The 26,615-nt window shown below is 43.9% G+C and overlaps 1 protein-coding gene across 2 annotated transcripts in view; it reads right to left on the reverse strand.

The window, feature by feature from the left end:
* The window catches only part of dlgap3 (discs, large (Drosophila) homolog-associated protein 3), a 219,827-nt gene that overhangs the window by 2,555 nt on the left and 190,657 nt on the right, over nt 1–26,615 (reverse strand). The window contains exons 4-10 of one of the 2 annotated variants that reach the window (XM_054744733.2): nt 17,234–17,448; nt 9,020–9,122; nt 6,007–6,166; nt 2,729–3,267; nt 1,726–1,820; nt 735–954; nt 78–372 (exon numbers count right to left, since the gene is read on the reverse strand). In XM_054744733.2, the coding sequence (XP_054600708.2) occupies nt 78–372; nt 735–954; nt 1,726–1,820; nt 2,729–3,267; nt 6,007–6,166; nt 9,020–9,122; nt 17,234–17,448 (1,627 nt within the window). Of the gene's footprint in view, nt 1–77; nt 373–734; nt 955–1,725; nt 1,821–2,728; nt 3,268–6,006; nt 6,224–9,019; nt 9,123–17,233; nt 17,449–26,615 lie in introns of both variants that reach the window. The other variant, XM_054744729.2, reaches the window with a different exon arrangement.

The raw sequence follows: 26,615 nt of genomic DNA on the forward strand, positions 1-26,615 counted from the left end.
AGACATGCTGTGTACTTATAGACATCCAATAATGATCAGATTAACATATTTAACTGTAATGCTCATTTGAACCTTACCCTCCTCAGGAAGTTCATTCTCTTCTGCCTCTCTCTCCATGTTCTGGCACCACCCCTCCATCCTCTCCACCTCTGTCTGCAGCAGGCGGAGGAAGAACTCCCCATCCCTCATGCAGGGGGAGGTCCGGCCAGAGTCAGGTAGGCTCCTAGGGCCCTCTATGGATGGTGTGGCCATCCAAGCTCGCTCGGAGGTAACGGGTAAAGGAGAATGGGCACGAGGAGGCAAGTGGGGGGGCTGGTGGGGCTTTGAGTCCACTGGGCAGGTCTCTGTGGTGTAGCCACCCTGGATTAGGTCCTGAGATCACATAAGGATCCATTTGTTTTTGCAGCAGATTGAACAGAATACCTTTTTTTTTCTATTTTATTCTAATTAATTTCAAATACAATCAAATGAAGACCCTAGCAAGAAAACAAAGAATAAACTCGTTGGATGTGAGTTGCAGACTTTGTTTAGATCTTTGCAGCGTTTCTTCAGCCTTGCTCACTCAGAGGACATCTCCAGATGTTTTCTAGCTGGTTTAATGTCGCATCACGTTCATAACATCTTTCTGATGTACTTCACTTTTAGCAAAAAATGAGTGTAAAGTTGCACGTAAGATGCATGGCATGTGTTGTACTTCCTAATGATCCAGACCCAGCTCTAAGGTGAAAACCCACCTCTCTGTAGGCCCACTGGCCCTGAGTGTGGACTGTTCGATGGCACTCTGTGTACTGGCTCGCAGACTCGGGCTCAGAGGAGTGCCGTTGGAAGGAGCAGCCGAACTGGAGACTTTTATCTTGCATTGGCACAGAGATGCTGCGCCCCGGGAAGCCCTCAGGATCCAGGTCGGCCTGAACACTCGCCGTCACGCTGTTGGAGCGCTTGAAACGAGCACGCCTGCAGACGCACAGAGGCACGCCAGGTTCAGATCCACCCAGTCACACGCAGGCTGATATTTAATTTTTCGCCTCATAAAGGCCTCCCAGTATAATTAGGACTGTGATGTCACACCTTGCCTAGTTGTGGTAAATCTTCAGTTTGTGGAAATGTCATGTCAGCGTGCTCACTGATGAGTGTTTGAACTGGTGCAAGTTTGTACCCCACCATCCCCTTATTGGTGTGGCCCAGACTTAACCCCCCCCCCCCCACCCCCGGGCGAGGAAGGGTGTACTCAGACACTTATCATTGTCTGGGACTATTCACATGCATGCATGTAAAATCTGACCTACAAAAATTCTGGCTATAATTAGGGGAAGTTGGGTGCATGGTTTGCTGTCGTCATGGTTACACTCACTAACAGAGAGGAATGATGCTTTTTTCCCCCCTCTGAGTTCAAGCTGTGATGCTTGATGAAATGTTAAATAAATTAATAAAATCAAGAAGACAAATCAGCCGTGCGCGGCTGCACTGTTGGGCGCACAGGAACGAAGAATATAAATTCTAATTATTCACATAAATTACTGCGCAAAGGCCAACAGTTCTTGATGAAGATACATATTTTGGAGGAAAGAGAAAATAGCAAATAAACAAACACTTCTCTGAGTTTGCAGCTTGTGCCTTTGATGACAGAAACTTTAAATGCCAAGCAAAACAATTCAAGTTGGCATGAAGTTGTGTGGATGATTACTTTTCTACAGGTCAGAATCGCGATGCTCTTCGTTTTTGTACCTTTTCTCATCTTCCACCTGGATTCCTACAGAGTGCACCTCTGTAAGGGCCTTTCCCTCCGTGTCCGAGTCTGACAGAGACTCTGAGCTGTCCACCTGGGACAGAAAAGCAGCAACACAAAGTCAGACTGAAGATAAGAAAAGAAACTAGAATCAAGAGGATTTGCCACACTGGTGTTTTGCTATGTCTGCGAACTAAGAAAAGATGAAAGAACCGCTGTCTTTACATACAATGCAATGGTTTTTGGTGCAAAAGTGGATGAGTGATATCTGCGGGGTATTGTGAAGAAGAAGGTGCAATTCGCCAGACCCAGCAGTTCAGAAGAGGAACACCATCAGAGCAACATGGGCTCTCAGAAGACCTGAGCAGCGCCACAGACTGATGGACTCCACGCCGCGCTGCATCGCTGCAGTAATCCAGGCCGAAGGAGCCCAAACTAAACACTGAGTGCTGCACACGCTCATACTTTTCAGTTAACAAACATTTCTGAAATTCCTTTTTTGCATATCCCTTAATATTCTAATAATCGGAGATACTGAATTTGTGATTTTCATTAGTCAGTTAAAATCATCCAATTTAAAAGAAATACTCATTTGAAATGCACCGATCTGTGTGTAACGAATGAATTTAACATACAAGTTTCACTTTTTGATTGTCATGATATTCTAATTTATTGACCAGCACTTATAAATCTGTTTTAAACTTTCTCTATTTTCAGATGTAGAAGACAACTAAAAATGTACAAGTACCATCTACTGGGTTGTAAACAACACAGAACAATTACATTCACATACATTTTACCGAACCTTTTGTGTGTGTTTTCCACATGAGATGACGGTTAACTGCCTAGTAAAATATGAGAGCAGAATAGTATTATCATAGTTCTTTGTGTTCTGTGTAGTCCATCGACATGGCCATATAGCTGGTGTTCCATGAAGGTCCTAACTAGACTATTCTAATAAATCACAGAGAGACAGATTGATGTTTATGAAATAAATCTCACCTGCACAGCGATGGAAGGTGTCCACTTCCTGCCGCCACGTCCGTCATCCTGCCCCCCCACTTTATTTAGTACTATGCTGTTCTGAGGAAGAGAGGATGACTTCCCCAGACTGCCCCCCACCCTACTGTCCCTTTCCCTCACTGGTCTTGGCAGACCGTCCAGCAGGCTGTCAGCTGAGCAGCTGTGTTTGGCCCTCACACCCATCCCTGGGCCCCCATAATAGGGCACCACCTCCCTTGAGCCCCTGACTCCATCCAGGCTCTCTGCAGAGTTGCTGTGCTGGCGGGAATGACCAGGTCCACTGGCCGTGTAGTAGCCTCTACTGGAGGTCCGACCTGAGAGCCCATCTGCGCTGCCCAAGTCCACTGAGTTACTGTGCTGCTTGGGACGCCCGGGGCCTGAGCCCGGAGCCATCTGTCCACTGCCTTGGAAGTAGGCATCCTGGGTGGACTCAGTACTGCTCTGGGCTCGCACCGAGAGAGAAGACTTTGACATGCGAGGTGGGAGTGGGGGAGGAGCACCTTTACGATAAGGAAAGACTGAAGCGAAGGAAGAGAGAGAAAAAAGACAGAGTTGCATAAGACAGTTAAAAGTAAATTATGCCCACAGGAAGGGGGGTACTTACAAAAAGAACAGGCTGAAAGAAGAACGTAACAGGGAGTAAAAGAGCAACGAAAGGAGAACCAGCACAGGAAGGTGGAGAGGGAACATCAAGAACATTTAATGAATCAGGCTGGTGCAAAACGTGACACAGAGTTATGAACCTGACTTTAATGTGGCCTCGCTTTGTTAAAACTCTGCTTATTAAAGCTTTAATATAAAAAGTTCAACAGTGACAAAAGAAAACCTCTAATGAACACGAACATGAAACAGTCTGTTGAAAACAAACTGAGCCATCTTCTCTTTAACCCAATCTCTGGAGGACAGTAAGGATTCTATCTGAAGCTGTGACCTCCTGTGTGCAAACATCATGTCAGTAAGCAGTGTTGGGCAAGTTACTTCAAAACTGTAATGCATTATTTATTACTTGTTACCCTCATTTTAAAGTAATTCATTACATTACAATATTACTGATTTTAAAATGTAAGGCATTACACTACTTTTGCATTACTTTAAGTTACTTTCACCAATACGACTTCAATATGAATCTGGTAATGTGACGCTCAGTGAGCTCATGACATATATGTGGAAGGTGATGTGGTGTCTGAGCTAGGGTTGCTGTTAAAAACAGTCAGATATAATAACAGTGCTTTAAAATGATTGTTTATTAAATAAAAGCAACAACAATCTGTACTCTCAGCACGCTGCCATCTTATATTAACTGAGCAGGGAGTGGGGTGGTGGGGGCTCTAAGCCTATATTTGCCTTGGTCCCCAAATGCCTTGATACGGCCCTGGATGTGGGAGTGACTTCTGGGGTGATCTGATTCTATCTCATGTATAAATATTAAATGCTTATATATTATTGCTTTTCACTGGTAAAAAATGTGTATTGGGGATAAATCTCCCTACTTGTTTTTTCTTTTCAAGCACTTTGTTTTGTTTTCTTGATTTTATTTGAATGATTTCCTGACCTTTCTCTCTCTAACCTTCCTGCATGCTGCATGTTTTCTCTGTCTTCCAGAACAACTGTTTACTAGATTTCCTACTTTCTAACTAATCAGCCAAAGGGATCTACCGAACGCCAAAAAAATAAATAAAAAGCTTAATATGTACTGCGCTCCAGCAGCAATGAGTAGAAATCACCGGCGCACAGATTATGAACTCAGCTGAAAAGTACATGAAGTACCAGAGAATATGGGCTGATATAAACAATAGTAATCGAATTACTTTGTTTTGGTGGAGTGATTTTGTGAATATAACAGCGGCCGCGCGCAGGACGCAGCTGGAGTATTTGAGTCATTACCGCTGCGTCCTCTCTGCTCATAGAATGCCCGCAAAGCTGAGTCCATAAATGACGTCATATATGTGGATACTGGATCTTTTTACAGGCTTCCCGCAATTTGAATTTTTAGGAAACCCACATCTTGATTCTGGGTTCAAAAATGCATTGTAATTACCGTGTTACTGACAATTGTACCGAGTAAATATTACCATTTTCTTTCCCTGTAATGCCTTACATTACCACATTACTGCAAAAATCAATGCATCATGGTAATTAATTACATTTGTACCGCATTACTCCCAACACTGTCAGTAAGCACATTGTTGCTGGGATTTCTGTAAATGCTTCTTTGCAGAATCTTCAAAAAATTCAACAAGCATTTGCAGAAATCTAGGAATTTAGTGGCACCTTCCAACACACACCGAGTAGGAACAAAATAAGCACATAAAGGGATTTTCTAGTGAAGGGCTTGGAGATTATATGGCTGCATTAGCATAAACTCATCAGGAGATGTGATGAGAGGGTTAGAAGAAGAGAAATAGAGTGAGACAAAAGCAGGACAGCACGCTGAGCTATCACCATAACCATGAGTGTTGCTGTACCTATTACTGTAACCGAGAAACCTTCAGTCACACAAGGGAGGGAGTTGAGACACAAAGAGAAGAAACAGAGGTGAAGAAGAAGCATGGGCAATAACACATACGCCTGTGCTGATGGCCAACACATTCTCACACCCTAAGCGTCGAAAAAGACGATCAGGGTGTCCCAGAGCGTCGGTATCCGACGCCCGCGGTGAGACGGACGTTTGACCGAATTGTGACCTACTTAACCTTCCCCTCATCCCCATTCTAACCTTAACCAGCTTGCGCATGCAAAGCTTAATTGAAAATGACTGAGTTAAGGTTAGGATGGGGGTGAGGGGAAGGTTAAATTGCTGGAGGTTCGAGGTGAAATGTCCTTGTCACCACGGGCGCCGGGCACGTATCCCTGCGGTGACACGTGCCCCTGCGTGCCCCTGCGCGCCCTCTCCCGACGCACTGAGGCACCCTGATCGTCATATTTTGACGTTTGGTCACATGCGTCATGTTTTGACGCTTAGGGTGTGAGAATGTGTTGTGCTGGCGAACATACACAAATGCATAGGAGGAGAAATCTGGGGTGAAAGGTCAGATCATCACAGGAAAAGGGATCGGCAAAGCAAAGAAGGCTGTGAGGATGAAATCTAAAACAGGTGCAGACACCGCACATGACATGCAGCTGTGTAGAAGGCAGGAGTATAGCTTTGTGTAACAAACCAAACTGACAGGTTGTCATCGACCCTCCTCACCCAGTGTGCCCTCCATCGTACATTGTTCTGACACACATGCAGCCTGCTGGTGGACCATGCTACTCACCGGCCCCGCTCTTGATGGTGCCCTGGGGGCCCGACATGGAGAAGACGGAGAGGCAGTCGTCATCCTGCGAGCAGCCAGCCTGGATTGCACGGATGTAGCTGTGGCTGCGAGTGCGGAACACACCGGGAAGGTCCAGAGCCTCCACAGCCTGGGACTCCACCTCCCCGAACACAGTTTCACAAACAGCCTCAAACTGGTGGTTCAGCGTGTCTCCCAGCTCAACATCGGGAGGTAAAGGTGTGTTAAACAAAAGCATGGCTAAATATCACATCTTTAACCAGATTTTTAGGCCATTTTGAACGTATTCATTTCTAAAAACTATAAATAACTAGACATGTTGCATTTGTAGCAGAAATGCTGTTTAAATGATGATTTCTTGGTTACCATGACAACAGTGCCTTTGAAGTTAAGCCTAATTTATACTTCTCTGTCTGCGTTGGTATGGAGACACGCAACGCCGTTATGCATCAGCACAAGGGCTCTCCGACAGGCTCACAGAGGGTGACAGAGACATGCCCCAATTCTCAACTATCCATCAAAAGTGATGGAGACCGCAAGCCTGGGATCGGTCAAAACGCCACTTCCTGTAAATTCGTCAACAGCACCGCCATTGTCAATATATAATGTCAATGGCCATTGCCCCTACAAAAAATAAAAAGATACCTTGCAGGGGACATGGGGCAGATTGAATAATGCTTCGCGGAGAAGTCAGACAATACGAAATTTTATTCGCCCACGACTCAAGGAGTACAAAGATACACAGCAAGTGTTTTATTTGTGGACAGAAATGACGAGAAATGTGGGTTTAGAGGTGTCGGTCACAGAAAGAGGAAGAGGAGAATGAGGGACAAATTTGTTTGTGTTAAAAGTCCTTGAAATACATTAAAATGGCGTAAATACAATAGTAGACTATCATGAACCAGATATGTGGCTGATGGAGAAGTATAAATTAGGCCTTAGGCTCCATCCACTTGGTTACTATGACAACCATGACTTTAAAGTAAGGCCTTCCCCACTAAAAATGCATTGTTACATTGTATATCTTAAAACATTTTAGAGATATCAATACCAAAACTCATGGCCAACCTTTTCCAGATGGCTTGAGTGCTCCAAGCACTTCTGTTTGAGAAAATTAAGAGAAGATGTGTGTCGAAAAAAGTACAAAATAAGCAACAATCAAGAGAAACAGGAAAGACCCCTTATGAAGAAAAATATACATGGAAACCGTTTTCCCTCGCCTGGATGTGGGTCACCGGGGGCTCCCTCTGGAGCCAGGCCTGGAGGTGGGGCACGTTGGAGAGCACCTGGTGGCCGGGCTTTCCACCCATGGAGCCCGTGCGGGCACAGCCCGAAGAGACAACATGGGTCTCCCTATGGACTCACCACTCATGGGAGGAACCAAAGAGGTCGGGTGCAGTGTGTGACGGGTGGTAGTCGAGGGCGGGGACCTTGGCGGTCTGATCCTCAGCTACAGAAGCTGGCTCTTGGTACGTGGTATGTCACCTCTCTGCTGGTGGAGGAGCCTGAGTTGGTGTGTGATGTTGAGAGGTTCCGACTAGATATAGTCAGACTCACCTCGATGATTGGCTCTGGCTCCGGAACCAGTTTCCTTGAGAGGGGCTGGACACTCTACCACTCTGGAGTTGCTCCCACTGAGAGGAGCTGAGCAGGGGTGGGACTGTACGTTGGTTGTTTACTCTGGTGAACGAAAGGGTAGCCTCCCTTCGCCCACATGTGGGGGGATGGGTCCTGACTGCGGTCTGTGCTTATGCATCAAACTACAGTTGAGACTACCCACCCTTTTTGGAGATCTTGGGGGGGGGGGGGGGGGTGCTGGAGAGCGATCCTTCCAGTAACTCCCGCGTTCTGCTGGGGGACTTTAACGCTCACGTACAACGGCAGTGAGACCTGAAGAGGTGTAGCTGGGAGGAACGACACCCCCCCCCCCCGATCTGAATCCGAGCGGTGTTTTGTAATTGGACCTCTGTGCTCGTCACGGACTTACCACAATGAACACCATGTTCAGACACAAAGGTGTCCATGTGTGCTCTTGGCATCAGGATACCTTAGACCGCAGCTCGATGATCGACTTTGTTGTCATCTCATCTGATCTGCAGCTGCATGTCTTGGACACGTGGGTGAAGAGAGGGGCGGAGCTGTCAACTGACCACTACCTGGTGGCGAGTTGGCTCTGATGGTGGGGGAGGATGCCGGTCAGACCAAACATATTGTGAGAGTCTGCTGGGAATGTCTGGAAGAGTTTCCTGTCAGAAGGAGCCTCAATACCCACCTCTGACAGAACTTCCAAAACATTCCTGGGGAGGCGGGGCACATGGAGTCCGAATGGGCCCTGTTCAGTGCTTCTGTTGTTGAGGCGGCATTCACCCACATTCCTAGAGCAAAATGTAGAGTGAGCGGATAACCTGACATACATGTTTTTAGTCTCTGCGAGGAAACCGGAGCACCTACAGGGAAATCATTCCACACAGAAAGGCCACCAGCTAGGAATTAATCCAGGAATTTCTTGCTGCAAGGCAGCAATGCTTCCGACTGTGCCATTGTGCAACTCCAATCTTCATCATTTCACAGCCGTTCATGCTGTTCAAATATTAGGTTTATATTTATTTGTTTTGCAGACACTTTCATCCAAAGCAATAAATTCCAACCAGATATGTAACAAATGCACTTTTTGATGCAGTCAGATGACCTAACAATTTGGATTTTGCTCAGTGGGAGGAACCCGGAGCACCTGTTGAAAACCCAAGTATGCATGGGGAGAACAAGCAAACCCCACGCACACGCTGCAGCCTGGATTTTAACCTGCAACCTTTTTGCTGCACGACACAGTGCTACCAACTGCACCACTATTTTAGACTCGTCTAAAACTTGATTTCTCATAACATGTCAATAAGCTGTTAACAAAAGGAATGGCATTCATTTATAATTTAGAAACACACTTTCAGAGACCCAAAGCTCCATCTAATTCATGCACAGACATGACGTAATTTAATACCTGTGAGCTGGTCAAAGAGCGAGTGTAACTGCGAGAGCGAGCGTGGGTTTTCGGGGCAGTTCTGCTGTTGGGGTAAGAATCTGGGCACTGCTTACACGAGTACCTGGAATCAACAGAAACATAAGCATCAGTGGAGAGTACAACAACAAGAAACCAACCTTCTGACGTGCTGCTGCGCTCTGGCCGTGAGACCCATTTAGTTTGTTATAATTATGTTAGAATGTTGGAAAATACAGTCCACTGGTTAATAATAACAGTCACATGACTTTTATGGGTCATGTTTAATGCTCGCATCAGCTTGAGTCTTTCAGGGTTATGAAAATACATAACTCTCTCAAATGGGAGCAAAAATGCAAAATATCCAGATCCCAATGTGAATTTTATCCAACATCATTCAGATGTTGGAATAATTATCACCGTTCAATGGTCAGAAGTAGAATTAAATGGGAAACCTCACAATATTTCACATTATTGTATATATTTATATGTAATAATGCATGAACAGCAAAGAATTGTGGGAGTAAACGTAGTGTGGAGGATCCTCACCTTTGAAGACTGGCTAATAATGTTCTGTGAGGATTGCCTCGTTGTTGGTAATGAATTAGAATAATGGGTAGCTAATTTTTCACCCTGTTTCCAGGTCAGTGTTTATTTTTATAGGCTAACACAAAAAACTGTTGCAAAAAAGTCTAACTGATACAGGAGCAGTTTCAACAAAAATATGAAAACAGAGTTAGTACAGGTCAAAGTTGAAAATTCAGAATATGGTGCAAATGTTAATTTTATTCAGTAATTCAACTTAAAAGGTGAAACTAATAAATGGCATGGACTCCATACATGCAAAGTTAAATATTTCAAGCCTTTATTTGTTAAACTTTTGATGATTAAATCACTGAAACCACATCAGTAAAGTCACTAATGATATTCTCAGTTAAGGATCCTGTTTCTGTTCTGGCCTTGTTGGATATCTGTGCTGCTTTTGACACAGTCATTATTCACGTTATTGTCTTAAAAGGCGCAAACATGTAGGGACCAAAGGAACTGACAGCTCTAGGCTGATTTTTCTTATCGGTCTGACAGATTTCTCATGCGAAATCTTCTTTGTACTCTAGGGTTACATGTGGAGTACCACAGGGTCCAGTGTTTGGACCAATTCTTTTTACTATATATACACTGTCCAGCAGAAAATAACATAGTCACCACCTGGATTTAACTAAGCAAAAAATGTACAAGCCTCTTATCTATCTCAGGCTCAAAATAAGTTTTGATAAAAGGAGGAACAACTAAGTCCTTCAGGGGTTCTTCTGAGTTAAAAAATGCTCATGAAATACGTATGTAGAGTAACCAGGTAGGTAGGTTTTAACGTTGCTAATCTGCAACGCCTGCCTCCAGAGGGTTAATGGATAATTACTGCATGGGTGATTGTCTTTCAGCTGGAAACAAGTTATTTAATCCAAACTGCTGCAGTGAGTTGCTTCTCATTTCTCAAACAACCATGTGGAAAGTCACACCTGGTGGTCGTGGAAAATATGTTAGTCTGTTTCAGAAGGGTCAGATCACTGGCATGCATCAAGAAGAGAAAGCATCTAAGGAGATTGTAGAAATGACTTTAACTGGGTTAAGAACCATAGTCCTGTGTTCATGTCTGTTTGTATGTGAAGGTTTCAAAAGTATAAGTTTGGGGTCTCACAAGTTGGAGAGAAAAGAAAGGTGGGCATTTTCATTTATCTACTTTTGATTTGTTTTATTCCGTAAATAGCTGACTTTATTTGAAGTTTTGCTTTTCTCCCAAACCATCACGTTCCTGTGTGCCTCTGAGGTGTGTGTGTGTGTGTGTGAGAGAAAGAGAGAGAGAGAGAGAGAGAGAGAGAGAGAGAGAAAGAGAGAGAGAGAGAGAGAGAGAGAGAGAGAGAGAGAGAGAGAGAGAGAGAGAGAGAGAGAGATCAGTTTGTTTGCGGGGGCCCTGTGTCTTGAATCTTTTATTTACAGCTGATTGTTAAAAACTGTGTGTGAGTGTGTGGTATGCAGCAGACTCAAATAAGGTAATTAATGATGATCTAGATGTTTCAATGTTCATCTGTCTTTGTGCAGCTTTCTTCTAGTGTTTTGATTCACGTGTTACACAGAATTGGGTTTGCAGATGACACCACCGTCACCGGCTCATCTCGGACAGGGATGGGTCTGCCTACAGAATGGAGGTGGACCGGCTGGGGTCCTGGTGCAGCCACGACAACCTGGTGCTAAACACACAGAAGACAGCAGAGGTATTTGTGGACTTTAGGAAGCACACAGCCCCATCCCACCCCCCCCCCCCCCCACCCCCCATAATCCTGTCTGACACTCCAATCATGATGGTGGACTCATGTTGCTTCCTGGGCACCACCATCACCTCCAAAAGAAAAAAAAGGCCCAGCAGAGGATGTACTTCCTGAGGCAGCCGAAGTAGAGTCCAGTAGAGTCGATGAGGCAGTTCTTCACCACAGTAATTGAGTCCATCCTCACTTCTTCAATCCCCGTGTGGTACGCTGTAGCCACCATGAGGGATATGAAGAGGCTGCAGTATGGTGTGTGCTCTGCTGAGAAGGTCACTGGCTGCAAACTCTCCTCTAAACAGGATCTGTACACCTCCAGGACATTGAGGCGTGCAGTTCTGTCAGTAGAACTGCTCACTTCAGTTGCTTTGTTTAAGTCAACTGACCCTGTCCAGGCTAAAGACCAAAGGTGACAGATCATCTGCTGCTGTGGCCCCCAGACTCTGGACCTCTCTCCCCCTGAGGCTGAGATCAGTGGACTCTAGGGCTGAAACGCTTCCTCGAGTACCTTGAAAAATTTGAGTACAAAAAAGCCTCAAGTCAAATTCTCTGCCTCGAGGATTCGTTTAATTCATGTTTAATTAATTCTTGGTTTTGCAATCGCCCGGGGTCATGTTTCACCCGGACCAAAATAAGTGACGTACATACACACTGCACTGAATGCACACGCAAGTAGCGAATATAACTTAACTTTCTCTTAAGCCATGGCGGACAATGTGGACCTCGGAGGAGTGCGAAGAAGACAGAAAATGTCAAAGGTGTGGGACCATTTTTCTCTTCATAAGGCGGAAAACGTAGTCCAGTGTAAATACTGTAAAATGGATCTAGCCTACCACAACACCACATCCTCCATGCTGCAGCACTAGGGATGGGTACCTTTGACATTTGAATCGATACCGGTACTTAACGGTACCAATTTTCGATACTTTTGAGTGTTTAATATTTTAATTTTCTTTTATTATTAAATATATATTTTTCTCAATTTATAACCATATTTGATAAATATCACGATAAATAACATACAACTGTTTGTATTTTAACATCGTCCTTGTAGTTTTATAAGCTGATAATTAAACTGAAGCAAACATCTTTACTGTGAACTAAATTTACTGTGTATCTTCATTCCTTTTGCCATCATTTTTCAATTGATTTTTCCTACTGGGAAGTTAGAATTTCCGAGGAGAAAGCGAACGCACCATTAGCTGATAACAATGGGGCCAATGGAAGCTAACATATCAAGCTACGTTAGCTTAAACAGTTCATTTAGCTGCTGGAGCAGATTAAAACGATGATGCCTCACACTTAAATCGTTGTCACTGGTTTCATCTTCACCCAGTCACCCGTCACATTTAGTAAAGTGAAGCCAAACTTTAGAGTGCGTTCATGTTCTTCTTGTCGGAATTTCGGAGTTCCGAGGAGAAAGCGAATGCACCATTAGCGAAACGGAAGCTAACAAATCAAGCTAACGTTATCTTACATTTTATTTACCTACCGGAGCAGATTAAGATGAGGATGTCTCACTTAGATCGTTGTCGCTGGTTTCATCATCACCCAGTTACCCATCACATTTAGTGAAGTGGACCCAAGCTTTAGCGTGCGTTCTTTCTACCATGCTGCTCTGTTTACAACTGGCTCTCAGCGACCGACGACATAACGCTCTTGCGCATGCGCAGCTGTCTAGGCAAGTTCTCGTTGTGAAGGACGGGTACCGAAACGAGGCACCGTTTCAAATGAAGTGAATCGGTGTTCGGTCGGTACTATAGAGCTCCGGACCCCACGTGACTCTCAGTTAGTGGACGCCATTTTGGCATGCAAAAAAGGTAAACAAACACGGATGTAACCATGAACATGAACGGGATCCGCTTGGATTTTACTTCGTCGGAGTTTACTTCACACTTTAAAACAGAAGAAATCGTTTTATATAGTCAGAAATTAAATAGACTAAACATCTCCGACCCTTACCGTGCCCCTGGGATACTTTTTAAAAACGCCAGAAGATGTCGGAGCGGACTTCTTACCGGCACAACACCGGACCTGGCCGGGGGAACCCCTTGGGATCCCCCCGGCCGGAGGAGCTGGGGAGAAGGTCTGGGACTCTCGACTCTACTGCCCGCTCCGACGCCAGAAGCTGTCGGAGCGGGCTTCTTACCGGCACAACACCGGACCTGACCGGGGAACCCCTTGGGATTTACCCGGAGGAGCTGGCTCCGGCGGCTGGGGAGAGGGAAGTCATGCTACTGCCCCCGCAACCCGACTCCGGATACGCGGATGAAAATGGATGGATGGACGGACAAATAACAGATTTACACGTAAGTAGTCTCGGTGTGTGATCTGACAATTGATCAACCATTGCTTAAACATTAAATACAGCTTAGCCGGTTAATTGCTGTGATCATAAAACACGGAAACGGCAGCACGCAGAACTCACGAGGAAACGTTTTACGTGATGTTTACTTGTTGCTATGAGTAATAAGACAGAAAAAGCCACGCCAAAATAAGTTTAGGAAGCCCACTAAGAATCGTAATAAAAGCATTTAAAATAAATGCCATACACAGTTGAGGAAACGTTGGTTTAAGTACCTGATATGAAGTGGTCGCTGCATAAGCGAAATCCTTTACTCTCGGGATCCCACAGTTTCATTTTCGCCCGGTCACTAGCGCGTTTTATTACAATTGTTTGATCCAACGTTTGCGGCACTCCGGATCTTGGGGAATCCTGTAGATGGCTCATTCCTTATGTCGTCCGCGTCTGTTCTGCATCCTGGGGCACAACAGGAATCAACCATATTTCCCGTTTGATTGAGTTTTTGGACAATAACAAATAGTCCAGCTGCCGGCTTCTGCATGCCAATATGGCGCCGTTTCGATTTGAACTGTTGCATGCTGGGAAAAGTGACGTCAACTCCCGGAGCTCTATGGAATTCGGTCGGTACCTTAAAAAGTACAGAATTCGGTACCCAACCCTATGCAGCACCTGACCAGGAAACATCCACATGTAAATGTCTCTTCTGCAAGCGGACACGTCGAACCTAAAAATGTGCTAAAAATAGCAGTTTTTACACAACACGTCTGACTTTTTATTGTGTTGCTATTGATGTTGGTCGTCCCTCGGGATTGCTGCAGGAGGACTGTGAGGGATTTATCTCCTCACTAATGGTTATGTCTCGTGTTTCTGTTTAATCCTGTATTTCTGTGTTTGTGTGTGTGTGTGTGTGTGTGTGTGTGTGTGTGTGTGTGTGTGTATGTGTGTGTGTGTGTTAGGTCAAATAAGCTTGGTAATCTATAAATTACTTTAAGTTAACTTGATTTATTGGTGATCATCACTCCTTTCCTTCTGAGGTCATTTGTTTAAGTGTTGCCATGGAAGCGCGCCCATAGGCAGCCATGATCAGTTCCTGGTGTGCTTAATCAGCTCTAATGAGGAAGCAACTAAATGACTCAAGAGAGAGGGGGGAGAGGAGGTTATCTTGTGTTTGTTTAAGTGCAGTTGTTGTTGTTTTTGTTCTTTTGAGTTAAGGTAGGAGGTAAATATGTAAATAGATTGTTTGACATATTTTGTTGAGATGTACTTTATTGATTGCAGGATTTCAAGCTGATTGTTTGCCCTGCCCATGTCATAATGGTTGGTTCTAAGTTAGCTTTAAAAGGGTGGATTCAGCACTGGTGTTGGTTGATTGCTTGTTAAGGGGAATCCATGCCTCAATGTCATGGATTGTTTGCATAAAAAAAAAGGATAAAAAGTCAGAGCTCTGTAACATCCTGGACTCTTGTGTTTTCTTCTGTTGACAAACAGCTGATAACATCCTGAGTGAGTGACAAGGCAGAGGCTCTGTCTGGGCCCAAACCTTACAAGGATGCAGGTATTTATGAGGAAAACGAAAGAAAGCAAATAAATGTTGTGTGATCAGTATAATTTGACATAACCATGACAAACATGCTTTCGACAATCCTTGTTATTGTGTGTTAAAAAAAGTGTAGAAATGAAAACGGACGTGTGTTAAAAGGGAAATAGCTGGAGAGCCATGTTTGCGCATGTGCCGTGAGCGGTTCTGGTGCTGTTTGGGCCGCAGCCGCTCGCAGCGCCTCTTCAACAGTTATCCTCCTAGTTTTTAGATTCTCACACGAGGGGAAAATCGGCTCAGGTCGTATACTTATTTTTTGCACAGGCATTTGTTTACTGTGAAGTAAAGTTGAAATGCTGAAGTTTTGAAAACAAATTTTGAATAAAACTTGAAGAATTGCTCATTTTAAGAGGTCTTTCATATTTTATAACATGCTATTTGACATAGGGGTTTAAAAACATAAAAGGGTAATTTATTAGAGTACTCGATTAATCGATAAAAGATTCGATAGAGTACTCGATTACAAAAATATTCGATAGCTGCAGCCCTAGTGGACTCGTTTTAAAAGCAGCTGAAAACTCACCTGTTCAAGCTTTGGTGTGACCTTCATCACCACCCTCTCCTTATTCTGCTCTTATTCCGCCTTTCCATGGATCCACTGATTTTCCACTTTCCTATTTATTTTCTTTCTCTCTTTCCTTACATTTTTAATCACAATTGTAGTTTTTTTCTCATTTGAAACATATTTCTAATCATGTTTTAAATCTTTTTTATGCTTTGTTTTTTTTGTTTTTGTGAAGCGCCTCGTGATTTTCTCTTGTGAGGCGCTGCATAAAAGAATGTTGTCTCTCTTTCTGTGTTGTTTTACCTGAACTGATCCACTCTGACCAGTGCCTACACTGACTTGTATAAAGTAGCTGCCTCTCTAATGATTGCCTCCCAATATTATTATCATTTCATTGTGTTTATTTATTCATTCTAATTTTACTTATCATTTCTCCTTTCTTGCACCAAGTACCACAGCAATTTCTGAATGTTGTGATTCTTGCACATATGGGAATAAAACCCCTCTGATTCTGATATAAATATTTACAGCTTTGAGAGGGGAAGGCTTGGGTCTGTGCTTTTTATTGGTTAGGTGTAAGTGATGACTCTAGCCATATAGAGATGAGTATGGCGATTGGCTGTCTCCTGCACTCATCTCTGAAGTCATTTCCCTGATATGTAAGAACAAATCCACAGACCTTCTAATTATGTAAAATATTCCATACTGATTTTTTTTAGATTGTTAATCTTCCAATTATTTGTTATTCTTGTATCAAACCACCATAACATCAGTTTCACCTGCTTAATCCTCACATGTTGTTTTGTCTATCAGGGGTGTCAAACTCATTTTAGCTCAGGGGCCACATTGAGGGAAATCTAGTCCCAAGTGGGCCGGACCGGTAAATTACAAACAACTTCAGATTGTTTTCTTTGTTTTAATACAATCAATATAAAACAAGGCTGGAGCCTGAGGACAGTGTATCAGAATAGTACAAGTACAACACCTGAAGTGTACTTGAAATTTTGAAAAAAATAAAAAATCAACAAATAAAAAAACATTCCTTAGTGATTCAAAGAGCTTACAGATCACATGGCTAGATCAGTTTCATGCAGCACTTAAAGTATATTTGACTCATTTTACTTTACATCGTTTAGCTTTCACCAGCACATCAATATCAGAAGTCACATCCTGAGTGGCGGCCAACTTCAGGATGGGATTCAAGTTCTTGTGAGAGCCTTGAGCGCAGCTTTGTTTTATTTATACTCATTACAGAGAAAACTTCCTCACAAACATAAGTTTATTTTCACTCTACATTGTAAAGTATGAAAATAAAGTTTACACAACCATCTCGCGGGCCGGACTTAACCCGCTTGCAGGCCGGATCTGGCCCGCGGGCCGCATGTTTGACACCCCTGGTCTAGACTGTTTCAACAACTGCACCTTGACTGGTTTTCAAACCATGAGCGATCTTTTTTCAGCGGTGACATAACCAGTGAGTTTGTGACCTTCTAACCTTTGATCCATGCTGATGGATCGTCTGAAGGCGTCTCTCTGGGCAACAAGAGTAGACTTAGGGGAAGCTTTAGGGCTAGTTTCTGATTCGGCGCTGTCATCATCACCCATGGCCTTGATGTAGCTGCCACTGCGCATTCGGCGACAGGGAATCTCCCCTCCGCTGTCCACTGCTCCACTACCACTGTATCCACCTCCCCAGTCTTCTGAAGGGACCTGAGACACATTCACATGTTATCAGAAGATTCTTAAATGTGACAAACATGACATGGGTGGATTAATGCAGAAATGTGAGACAACACATGTTAAAAGTAAGTATGCATTCTTCTGCTACTCTAGATGTTAAGGGAAGTCAATGATCCACAATGTAAATTAGTTAGTCTTGAGATATTGAAGGTGCTTCCCAATATCTGCTGTTACAGAGCACAGAGAACGGTCAAATCAGCAAAAACACATTTGGACCTGAAACAGAAAGAGAGATAATTCAGACATACAGAACCCGCACGCGAGCACGGAAGCTGCAAAACAAACACCAGCACACTCAGCCATGCTCATGCGCACTATCAAAGCAAACACACGTGGACATAAATGCATACACCTAATTATATTTAGAGTGGGATGCAATGGTTTGGGCGGTCCTATTAATCTTCCTGATTTTCCTCAGTAAATTGTAGGTTGTTACAAAAAAATCATGTTAAATATATCAGATAGGAAACACACACAGTAATATTTGAGAAGTGAAACAAAGTTACAGGACTTACAGAAAGTGTGCAACAATCATTTACACTGTCCTATCAGATGACCCCTCCATGACAGGGGGTGGTTAACATGGTTGATACCCTTGGCAACGGTGAAGTGGTGCACTCCTAAGAAGAAATATAAATAAAAAAATAAAACAGCACCTGGACCCCATCTGACCCCATTACCAATCTGGGAGGATTAAACACAATTAGGCAGATGCATACATCTGGGCGTTGTTATTATTTTATTGATTCCAAAGCCTTTAGAAATAATTATTGGAACTCAAAGTTGGTTTGATGTGCTCTTTGACCTTTGACCTCCATGTACAGGTCAATTCAGGTAATAGAAAGAGTATTTAAGGGGCCGATTGTAAGTTTCCCTCCTCTGCGAACATCCTCTGAAGAGAAGCAACATGGGGTCTCGGAACAACCCTCACATGAGCTGAAAACAAAGACCTGACACCATCATGGTTTAGGACAGGAGTGGGGAACCCTGGTCCTCGAGGGCTGGTATCCTGCATGTCTTTGCTCCAACACTTAAGACTCCATGGTTGATTCACCTGTTCAGCAGCTCATCAAGCTCTGCAGAAGCCTGTTAATCACCTGCTGATTGAAATCAGGTGTGTTGAAGCAGAGTTGAAACTAAAATATGATGGATAGTGGCCCTCGATGGACCTGGGTTCCCCACCCCTGGTTTAGGGGAAGGATCCAGAAAGCTGTCTCAGAGATTTCAGCTGTCTGTTTCCACAGTTAGCAACATATTGAGTAAATGGAAGATCACAAGCACAGTTCATGTTAAGGCTCCAAGTGGCAGACCAAGAAACATCTCAGATAAACAGAAGTGAAGAATGGTGAGAACGGTCAGAGTCACCCACAGACCAGCACCAAAGACCTACAACATCATCTTGCTGCAGATGGAGTCACTCTGCATCGTTCAACTATTCGGTGCACTTTACACAAGGAGATGCTGTATGTGAGAGTGATGCAGAGGAAGCCTTTTCTCCACCCATAGCACCAACAGAGCTGCTTGAGGTACGCTAAAGCACATCTGGACAAGCCAGCTTCATTCTGGAATAAGGTGCTGTGGACTGATGAAACTAAACTGAGTTATTTGGGCATAAAAAGGGGGCGTTATGCATGGAGGAGTAAGAACAGCAATCCAAGAAAAACACCTGCTACCTACAATAAAACATGGTGGTGGTTCCATCATGCTGTGGGCTGTGTGACCAGTGCAGGGACTGGGAATCTTGTTAAAGTTGAGGGACGCATGGATTCCACTAAATATCAGCAGATTCTGGAGACCAATGTCCAGGAATCAGTGACAAAGCTGAAGCTGCACCTGGGCTGGATCTTTCTACAAGACAACGACCCTAAGCACTGCTCAGCATCTGCTAAGGCGTTCATGCAGAGGAACAAGTAGAACGTTCTGGAATGTTCCTTTCAGTCCCCAGACCTGAATGTTATTGAACATCTGTGGTGTGAGTTAGAGAGAGCTGTCCATGCTCAGAAGGCATTAAACCTGAAGAATGTTTCAAAATACAATCAGCCAGAATCCAGACTCTCATCAGAAGCTATAGGAAGCATTTAGAGGCTGTTATTTCTGCAAAAGGAGGATCTACTAAATATTGAGTTCATTGAGTTCAAATTTATGCATCTGCCTAATTTTGTTTAAACAATTATTGCATACCTTGTAAATCCTAAAAACTTTGTTTCACTTCTCAAACGTCACCGTGTGTGTGTGTGTCCTATATGATATGCTTAAATGAAATGTGTTATCGTAACAACCAAAGATTTATACAGGAAAATCACGAAGATCAAAAAGGCTGCCCAGACTTTTGCATCCCACTGTATTGGCCACATAAATGGTGATGCAAGAGAAAGAGAGAAAACGACAAAGGGACTTACAGAAAGAGAGAAACTCTGACAGCTGGAGAAACACTGACACAGAAACAGGAAAAATGTGTAAACAAGAAGCTGACAGACTGAGAGCAAATAAACAGACAGAAGGGCAGCAACAAAAGCAGAGAGGGTGGCAAACAGAAACGCTAGGGAAGGCTCACAAAGAGACCGAACTGCAACAAACAAACAAAAATAACAAAGAAGAACCGGTCAATAGGCGGAGAGCAGGAAGTTAGATGACAAGGCAAACAATCTTCACATTGCCTAACCATAAGAAACAAACACACACAAACAGGCCATTAATGTTTAGAATCATGACTGTTAGAAAACGCTAATTTAACCAAGCCAGTGACATTCCCGTCCAGCTCTCTCTGACCTGTTGTGATCAGAAGCTACCAGCAGAGGGACACACATGTGGGATGGACGGCCGGGTTCTGTGTCTGAAAGGCAAACTACTGAGCAGAAGTCGCCAGGGGCGCCGCTAAGAGGGACACCCGAGGGGACGGTTCACCCGGTAGGACAGTGGGAGGCTTAAATGACACTCTATAGTATGAACTGACAAGTATAAACAAGTATGAGCATGTACAGCACTCAATATTTAGTAGAAAGAAAGAAAGAAAGAAAGAAAGAAAGAAAGAAAGAAAGAAAGAAAGAAAGAAAGAAAGAAAGAAAGAAAGAAAGAAAGAAAGAAAGAAAGAAAGAAAGAAAACCAATCTTTTAAATTGTGCCTCTCAAGATCAAAAATATTATTAAACATGATTACAACACATAATTAACATGAGAAAATAAGCTGTGAATAAAATGTAATAAAAGGGAGAGAAAACGAATAGGAAAGGTAACCAGTGGATTGTGGGAAAAGCAGAACTGGTAAACAGAGCAGAATAAGGAGAGGGGGGTGATGAAGGTGATGCAAAAGCCAGCATTTGTCCCAACTGGCAACACTTATTTGCTAGTAGACGACTTAGACAAATGTTTCAATAAAAAAAATGTTTCCAAGTGCATCCTATTGCATGACATCATCTGCTTCCTGCTCCTTCTGGCTGAAGACATGGTGGGTGCAAATAATCCTAATTTTCATTCATTTCTTATGATTTTTCAACAAAACACACTTATAATTATTTAATTATTCAAGTCTCTAGGGTAACGCTACCACCAAAAATTGAACCTAGGCTGAATATTTTTTTCTTCATGAGTTTATTTCTGTGAGTGGAAACAAAAGTAGCCAGTGGGCAGAAAGGGTTTCGCTGACGAAAGGAAAACAACGTCTGCAGAACAGCTTTTAATTTACTTCTTAAAAATTGTAAAATGATGTATAATGGCTCATTTTAGTCCTCTTAGAATACTCTTCCTTAGAAAATTCACTGGTATTCAAGGACTGTGTGTATAAGATTTTTGTACATGAACATGTTACATAATCTTCTTAGCTAGCTAGTAAAAACCTAGTTTATGTTTATGTATTTAGCAGACGCTTTTGTCCAAAGCGACTTACAAGTTATAGTCGGCATGTTGCCCTTGAGGCTAACAACAACAACAACAACAAACAATTTCCAGTCAGTCGTAGATGGCAGTGAGGCAGCTTGATGAATCATGGAGAGGAGGGAACAAGGAGTGGACATAATTAATAGTTAAAATGTTGATGTGCAGTCGGAGGTGCACTTTTTCTGACACACAAGTACTTACCATAACCAGTACCCACACACACACACACACACACACACACACACACACACACACACACACACACACACACACACACACACACACACACACACACACACACGCACACAGAAAAAAAAACATTCCCCTCTGTATGTAAGCATTATTCACACAATAACATAAGTCAAAATATAAATCAATCATGTATGCTGTCCTTTCCTTAGGTGCACCTTAGCAGAGATCTTGGACGTGATGCTGAGGTGAAGAGGTGGAACAAACAGAAGAGGACCATGGACAAGGTCAGACAGCTCAAGTGTATCCAGGACTACAAACACACACATGGGAGAAGTGGACCTGTATGACCAGTATGTCGGACTCTACAGAGTCAACATCCTGTCCAAGAAGTGGTGGTGCTTTAGCTGGACCATGCACAGCTCCATGATGAATAGCTGTTGCTATTTTGACTATTTTAAAATGGGAATAAAGAAACCAGTTTGAACCTGAGGCTAATTATTTCTGTTATTATTGATGATTTTATCATTTTGTTACTACTGTAACATCCAGAAAGGGTCAGTTTTGACCTATATATTAATAATAATAACAATAATAATAATAATGCATTTAACTTATATAGCGCTTTTCAAGACACCCAAAGACGCTTTCACACACTCTCACATTCACACACTGCTAGTGATGGTAAGCTACTTGTAGCCACAGCCGCCCTGGGGAGGTCTGACAGAGGCGAGGCTGCCATTTGGCGCCGTCGGCCCCTCTGACCACCACTAACACAGACAAGTTGGGTGAAGTGTCTTGCCCAAGATGTCAAGGGGCCGATGACCCCAGTGCACGTGGTTCGTAGAAAAAAAACCCTCAATGTGACCAAGTCAGTCCTAGATGAAATTGGTTATGTCTTAGAGCAGCAGTTTCTGAGTAGCTGAAGGAGCAAGTTGCTTTGTTCTGAAGGAACAGGTTTGTCTGTGACAGCTTTGCAGCAACCTTGACGGCATGTCAAAGATTGCTCTGGGTTAGAGACTTCACTACGGACGGCCGTTTCTGTAGCTTCCTCTAGAACGGACTCACGGTGACGTGAGCTCTGTTTTTAAAGATTGACATGTTTTGATTTTCTAACAAATCAGAATTGGACATGTAAAGGACGTTTTGACCAACAAACCTCAGAAAACTCACCTTCTTTCAGATAGGAGCTCTGATTGGCTAAGAAAATATCTATGTGTCATGACAATTAACTTAACTTTAATGTATCTCTAATGAACCTTGCGTGTGTGTGTAGATGATGATGGTCTTGTCATATTAAACATTAGTGATCCATATATAAATCTTTCAATGTAATAATAACATAACTGTCATGGTCTGCGTCTGCGTCTCCCTCATGTGTCTCTTTGTGTTCCTCATGTGTCCCCTGGTCTGCAGCCCCTCCAGGTTCTCCTTGCCAGGTATCCCCCCCCCAGGTCCTGTGCTCCCGTTGATCTTCCCTAGTCACCCCTCTGTAGTTTTTCTATAGGTTCAGCTTTTCATTTAATTAGTCTCTTTTAGTTTGTTTCTTTCCCCACCGGTTTTTTAGTTCTCCTTCCTCCTTAGATCATTAGTCATTTATCTTGCTCTTCTTGTCTTTAGGTTTTGTTTGTATTCTTACGTAAGGTTAGTTTCTCCTCCTCAGCTCTATCCCCTCTCCCTGATTAGTTAATTGTTTTCACTAGGTTTCTCTCCCCACGCACCTGCAGCTTATCTCCCACTCATCATGCCCCAGTGTATTTAACCCTGTCTGCGTATCAGTGTGTTGTTGGGTCATTGTTTGTGTCAGCCTTGTCTCGTTCCCCTCTCTAGGTATTTGAATCTCTCTTGGTCTCTGCGTTCTTGGATTTCTTTAGGTTTTGTTATTAGGACTTTTTGGATTTTGGTTTTTGGCTACCTACCTCTTTGGATTTACTCTGTAATAAAGGATTTTTATGTTTTTTTCTACATGCCCTGTGTCGTCTGGAGTCTCTGCATCTTTGGGTCCTAACCTCCTCCTGGCTCACAACGTGACTGAATGACCCAACCACCCAGGACCCAGCAGACTCACCAGATGTATAGGTACTATGGAGATCCTGAGACCTGCTGGACATTCATTCAGGACTGTGCTGGCTGCTTGGATTTGAACTCCTCTGAGTTTAACAAGGTGTTTACTTGGTGCTCTGCCTGGGAGGCAGAGCCCTGCGGTGGGCCGCCCAATATTTTGACATTCACCCCATAGAGGAGGTCTCTTATTGGCAGTTCGCAAAGGAGCTGCTGGTGACCTTCGGCTGCAGACCACCACCACCTTCCATACGCATCTCCACAACTCCGATGTGCCAAACCTCCACACCCTCGTCTGTTCCAGACAGTGCTGCCGCATCATCTCCGGTGGGCTGTCACTCCTTATCTCTCTCTACTTCAGCCGGCATCATCGCGGCACCTCCGATGGGCCGAGCCACCACACCTTCACCTGGTCCGGAAAGCGCCACCTCTCCGTCTCCGGTGGGCTGTCACTCCTCATCACCCTCTGCTTCAGCTGGCGCCATCGCGGCACCTCCATTGGGCCGAGCTTCCACACCCTCGCCTGTTCCTGACTGCGCTGCCGCATCCTCTCCGGTGGGCCGTCATTCCTCCTCTGTTTCTACCAGCACTATCCCTGCACCCTCGATCAGCCTTGCTCGTCGACGGCGTCACAACCGTCGTCAGCTCCAGCCTGTCCAAGAGCCTCCGGTCCAGCCTGTCCAAGAGCCTGCAGCGGCTCTGCCAACAGCCTAGTCAGCCCCGCCTGTCCAAGAGGCTCCCCCTCCAGCGGCTACTCCTCCAGTCGAGTCAGCCCCACCTGTCCACGAGGATCCCCCAGCTCCGGCTGTCCCTCCCCCTGCAGCGGCTACGCCTCCAGTCGAGTTAGCCCTGCCTGTCCACGACGATCCCCCTGCAGCGGCTACGCCTCCAGTCGAGTCAGCCCCGCCTGTCCAAGAGCCTCCGGTCCAGCCTGTCCAAGAGCCTGCAGCGGCTCTGCCAACAGTCGAGTCAGCCCCTCCTGTCCAAGAGGCTCCCCCTGCAGCGGCTACACCTCCAGTCGAGTCAGCCCCACCTGTCCACGAGGATCCCCCTGCAGCGGCTACACCTCCAGTCGAGTCAGCCTCGCCTGTCTAAGAGGCTCCCCCAGCTCCGGCTGTCCAAAAGGCTCCCCCTGCAGCGGCTACGCCTCCAGTCGAGTCAGCCCTGCCTGTCCAAGAGGCTCTGCCTGCAGCAGCTCCGCCTCCAGTCACTTCAGCCCTGCCTGTCTAAGAGGCTCCGCCCCTGGCGCACTAGCCCGTCCAGGAGGCTTCGCCTCGAGAGTCTTTGTCCCCTTCTCCTCAAGAGTCTTTGACCCCTTCTCCTCGAGAGTCTTTGTCCCCTCATCCTGGAGAGTCTGAATCTCCTCATCCTCGAGTAGTAGTTGAGGCTTTGAGGAAGGAACATGATGTTCAGAGCTGCAGAGAGGCTCTGAACTCCAGCTGATGGAATGCAGGATCCGGCAGACTAAAGGCGACACATGCAGACTCCTGTCTCCACATGACCAGAAGAGGTCAACTGTACACGAAAAACTGACCATTTGTGGACTTTACAATAGTGACCTGTCATCTATAGAAAATCCACCTAGATAGTGGAATTATTTCCATCGTTACTCATAGCTTGTCATGTATTACCATTAGTTTAGAAAAGAATAACATTCCTTTTAACTATATACTTGACTCTGCCTGAATTAATACGAAGTGTGTTTATGGTCCCTGAACAAGTACAGAACCCTAAACTCTTCTGGTTAGACATTCAAAGATCAATCAGGTTGATATTTCATATTTATATGAAATCATCACATCTTATTGGTCATAATCAAATATGCAGTCGTTACGCTATAAAGTGTGATGCTACATTACTATATTATTATTATGTTTCTATTATTGTTATTGGGTGATATTTGACCTACTGACAAGCTGTGTGTCACGTGACTTCCGCATTCCATTCCATTCCATTCTTTCCATAGGAGTCTATGAGTGTCATAACTCTCTACAGCTCTGACAGAACCCTGCCCTCCTCTCCCAATGATTGGACAGGAATTCGAGAAATGTGATTGGTAGTGAAGACTCGTGCTCTCATTGGTTCCACCCAAGTTCCTCCCACCGAAGCTAGAATTGAGACAAAATTATTTGCAACACTGTAGATTTGAGGTTTGTACCTGTAGAATGAAATGTGTGTTTTGAGAGTTTTGATTTCAAACATGTTGTGTTAAGCCACTGTGTAATTCCTACCCTGTCCAGGAGTGTTAATTATACAGCTTTTATAAAAACACCTCAGACATCACTGACATGTTGTAATATTGTCCGACGAAAAACAAAATTGTCATACATGCTCTTTCTTCTGTTTCTTTTCTAAATTCACAAAAATCTGTCAGTAACAAAACCGTTTGAAAACCTCTATTTGTGGATTCTCTGAAAGTTTCCATGGAGTCCATGACAAACGTTTCATTAATTTTTTTTATCATTGACCCTATCATCTAATCTCACAGCTGAAACAAGCATCCTTAATAATCTGTGCACAGGAAGCGTACCGATGCTGTAGTAAAACAAAAGGTATTATAATGTCTTATTAATAAAACATTGTTGCAGCACTCAAGCAGCAGAAAAAATGAGATGTTGCAATAAATATGCAAAATATTACATATGAATTGTTTTAGAGCCTTTTTGTTGGCAGAATTTGATATTCATTTTAACTCTTCACCTGGGGAAAAAATGGGTCCCAACGTAGTTTGTGTGGTTTTGCCATAGTGTGACGTAGGGCTGGGCAATAAATCGAAAAAGAAACGTTATCGAAATTTCTGACTCTCATTGAGAAAAATTTTCCCATGTCAATAAATTTGATAATAAAAAAAATGAAAAGATGTGTGTATGTTGGCAACATTCATGCCCTTTTAAGAAGCTGTACCACCTTGAGTCACATAAAAATGTAACTCAACATAATACACGTGATAGCCCCATCTAGTGACAACTTTTGTTTCTGCGCATACCTGTAGTTATCGTCCATTTATCGTTATCG

Source organism: Nothobranchius furzeri, chromosome 11, assembly GCF_043380555.1.
Source record: "Nothobranchius furzeri strain GRZ-AD chromosome 11, NfurGRZ-RIMD1, whole genome shotgun sequence".
NCBI lineage: Eukaryota > Metazoa > Chordata > Actinopteri > Cyprinodontiformes > Nothobranchiidae > Nothobranchius > Nothobranchius furzeri.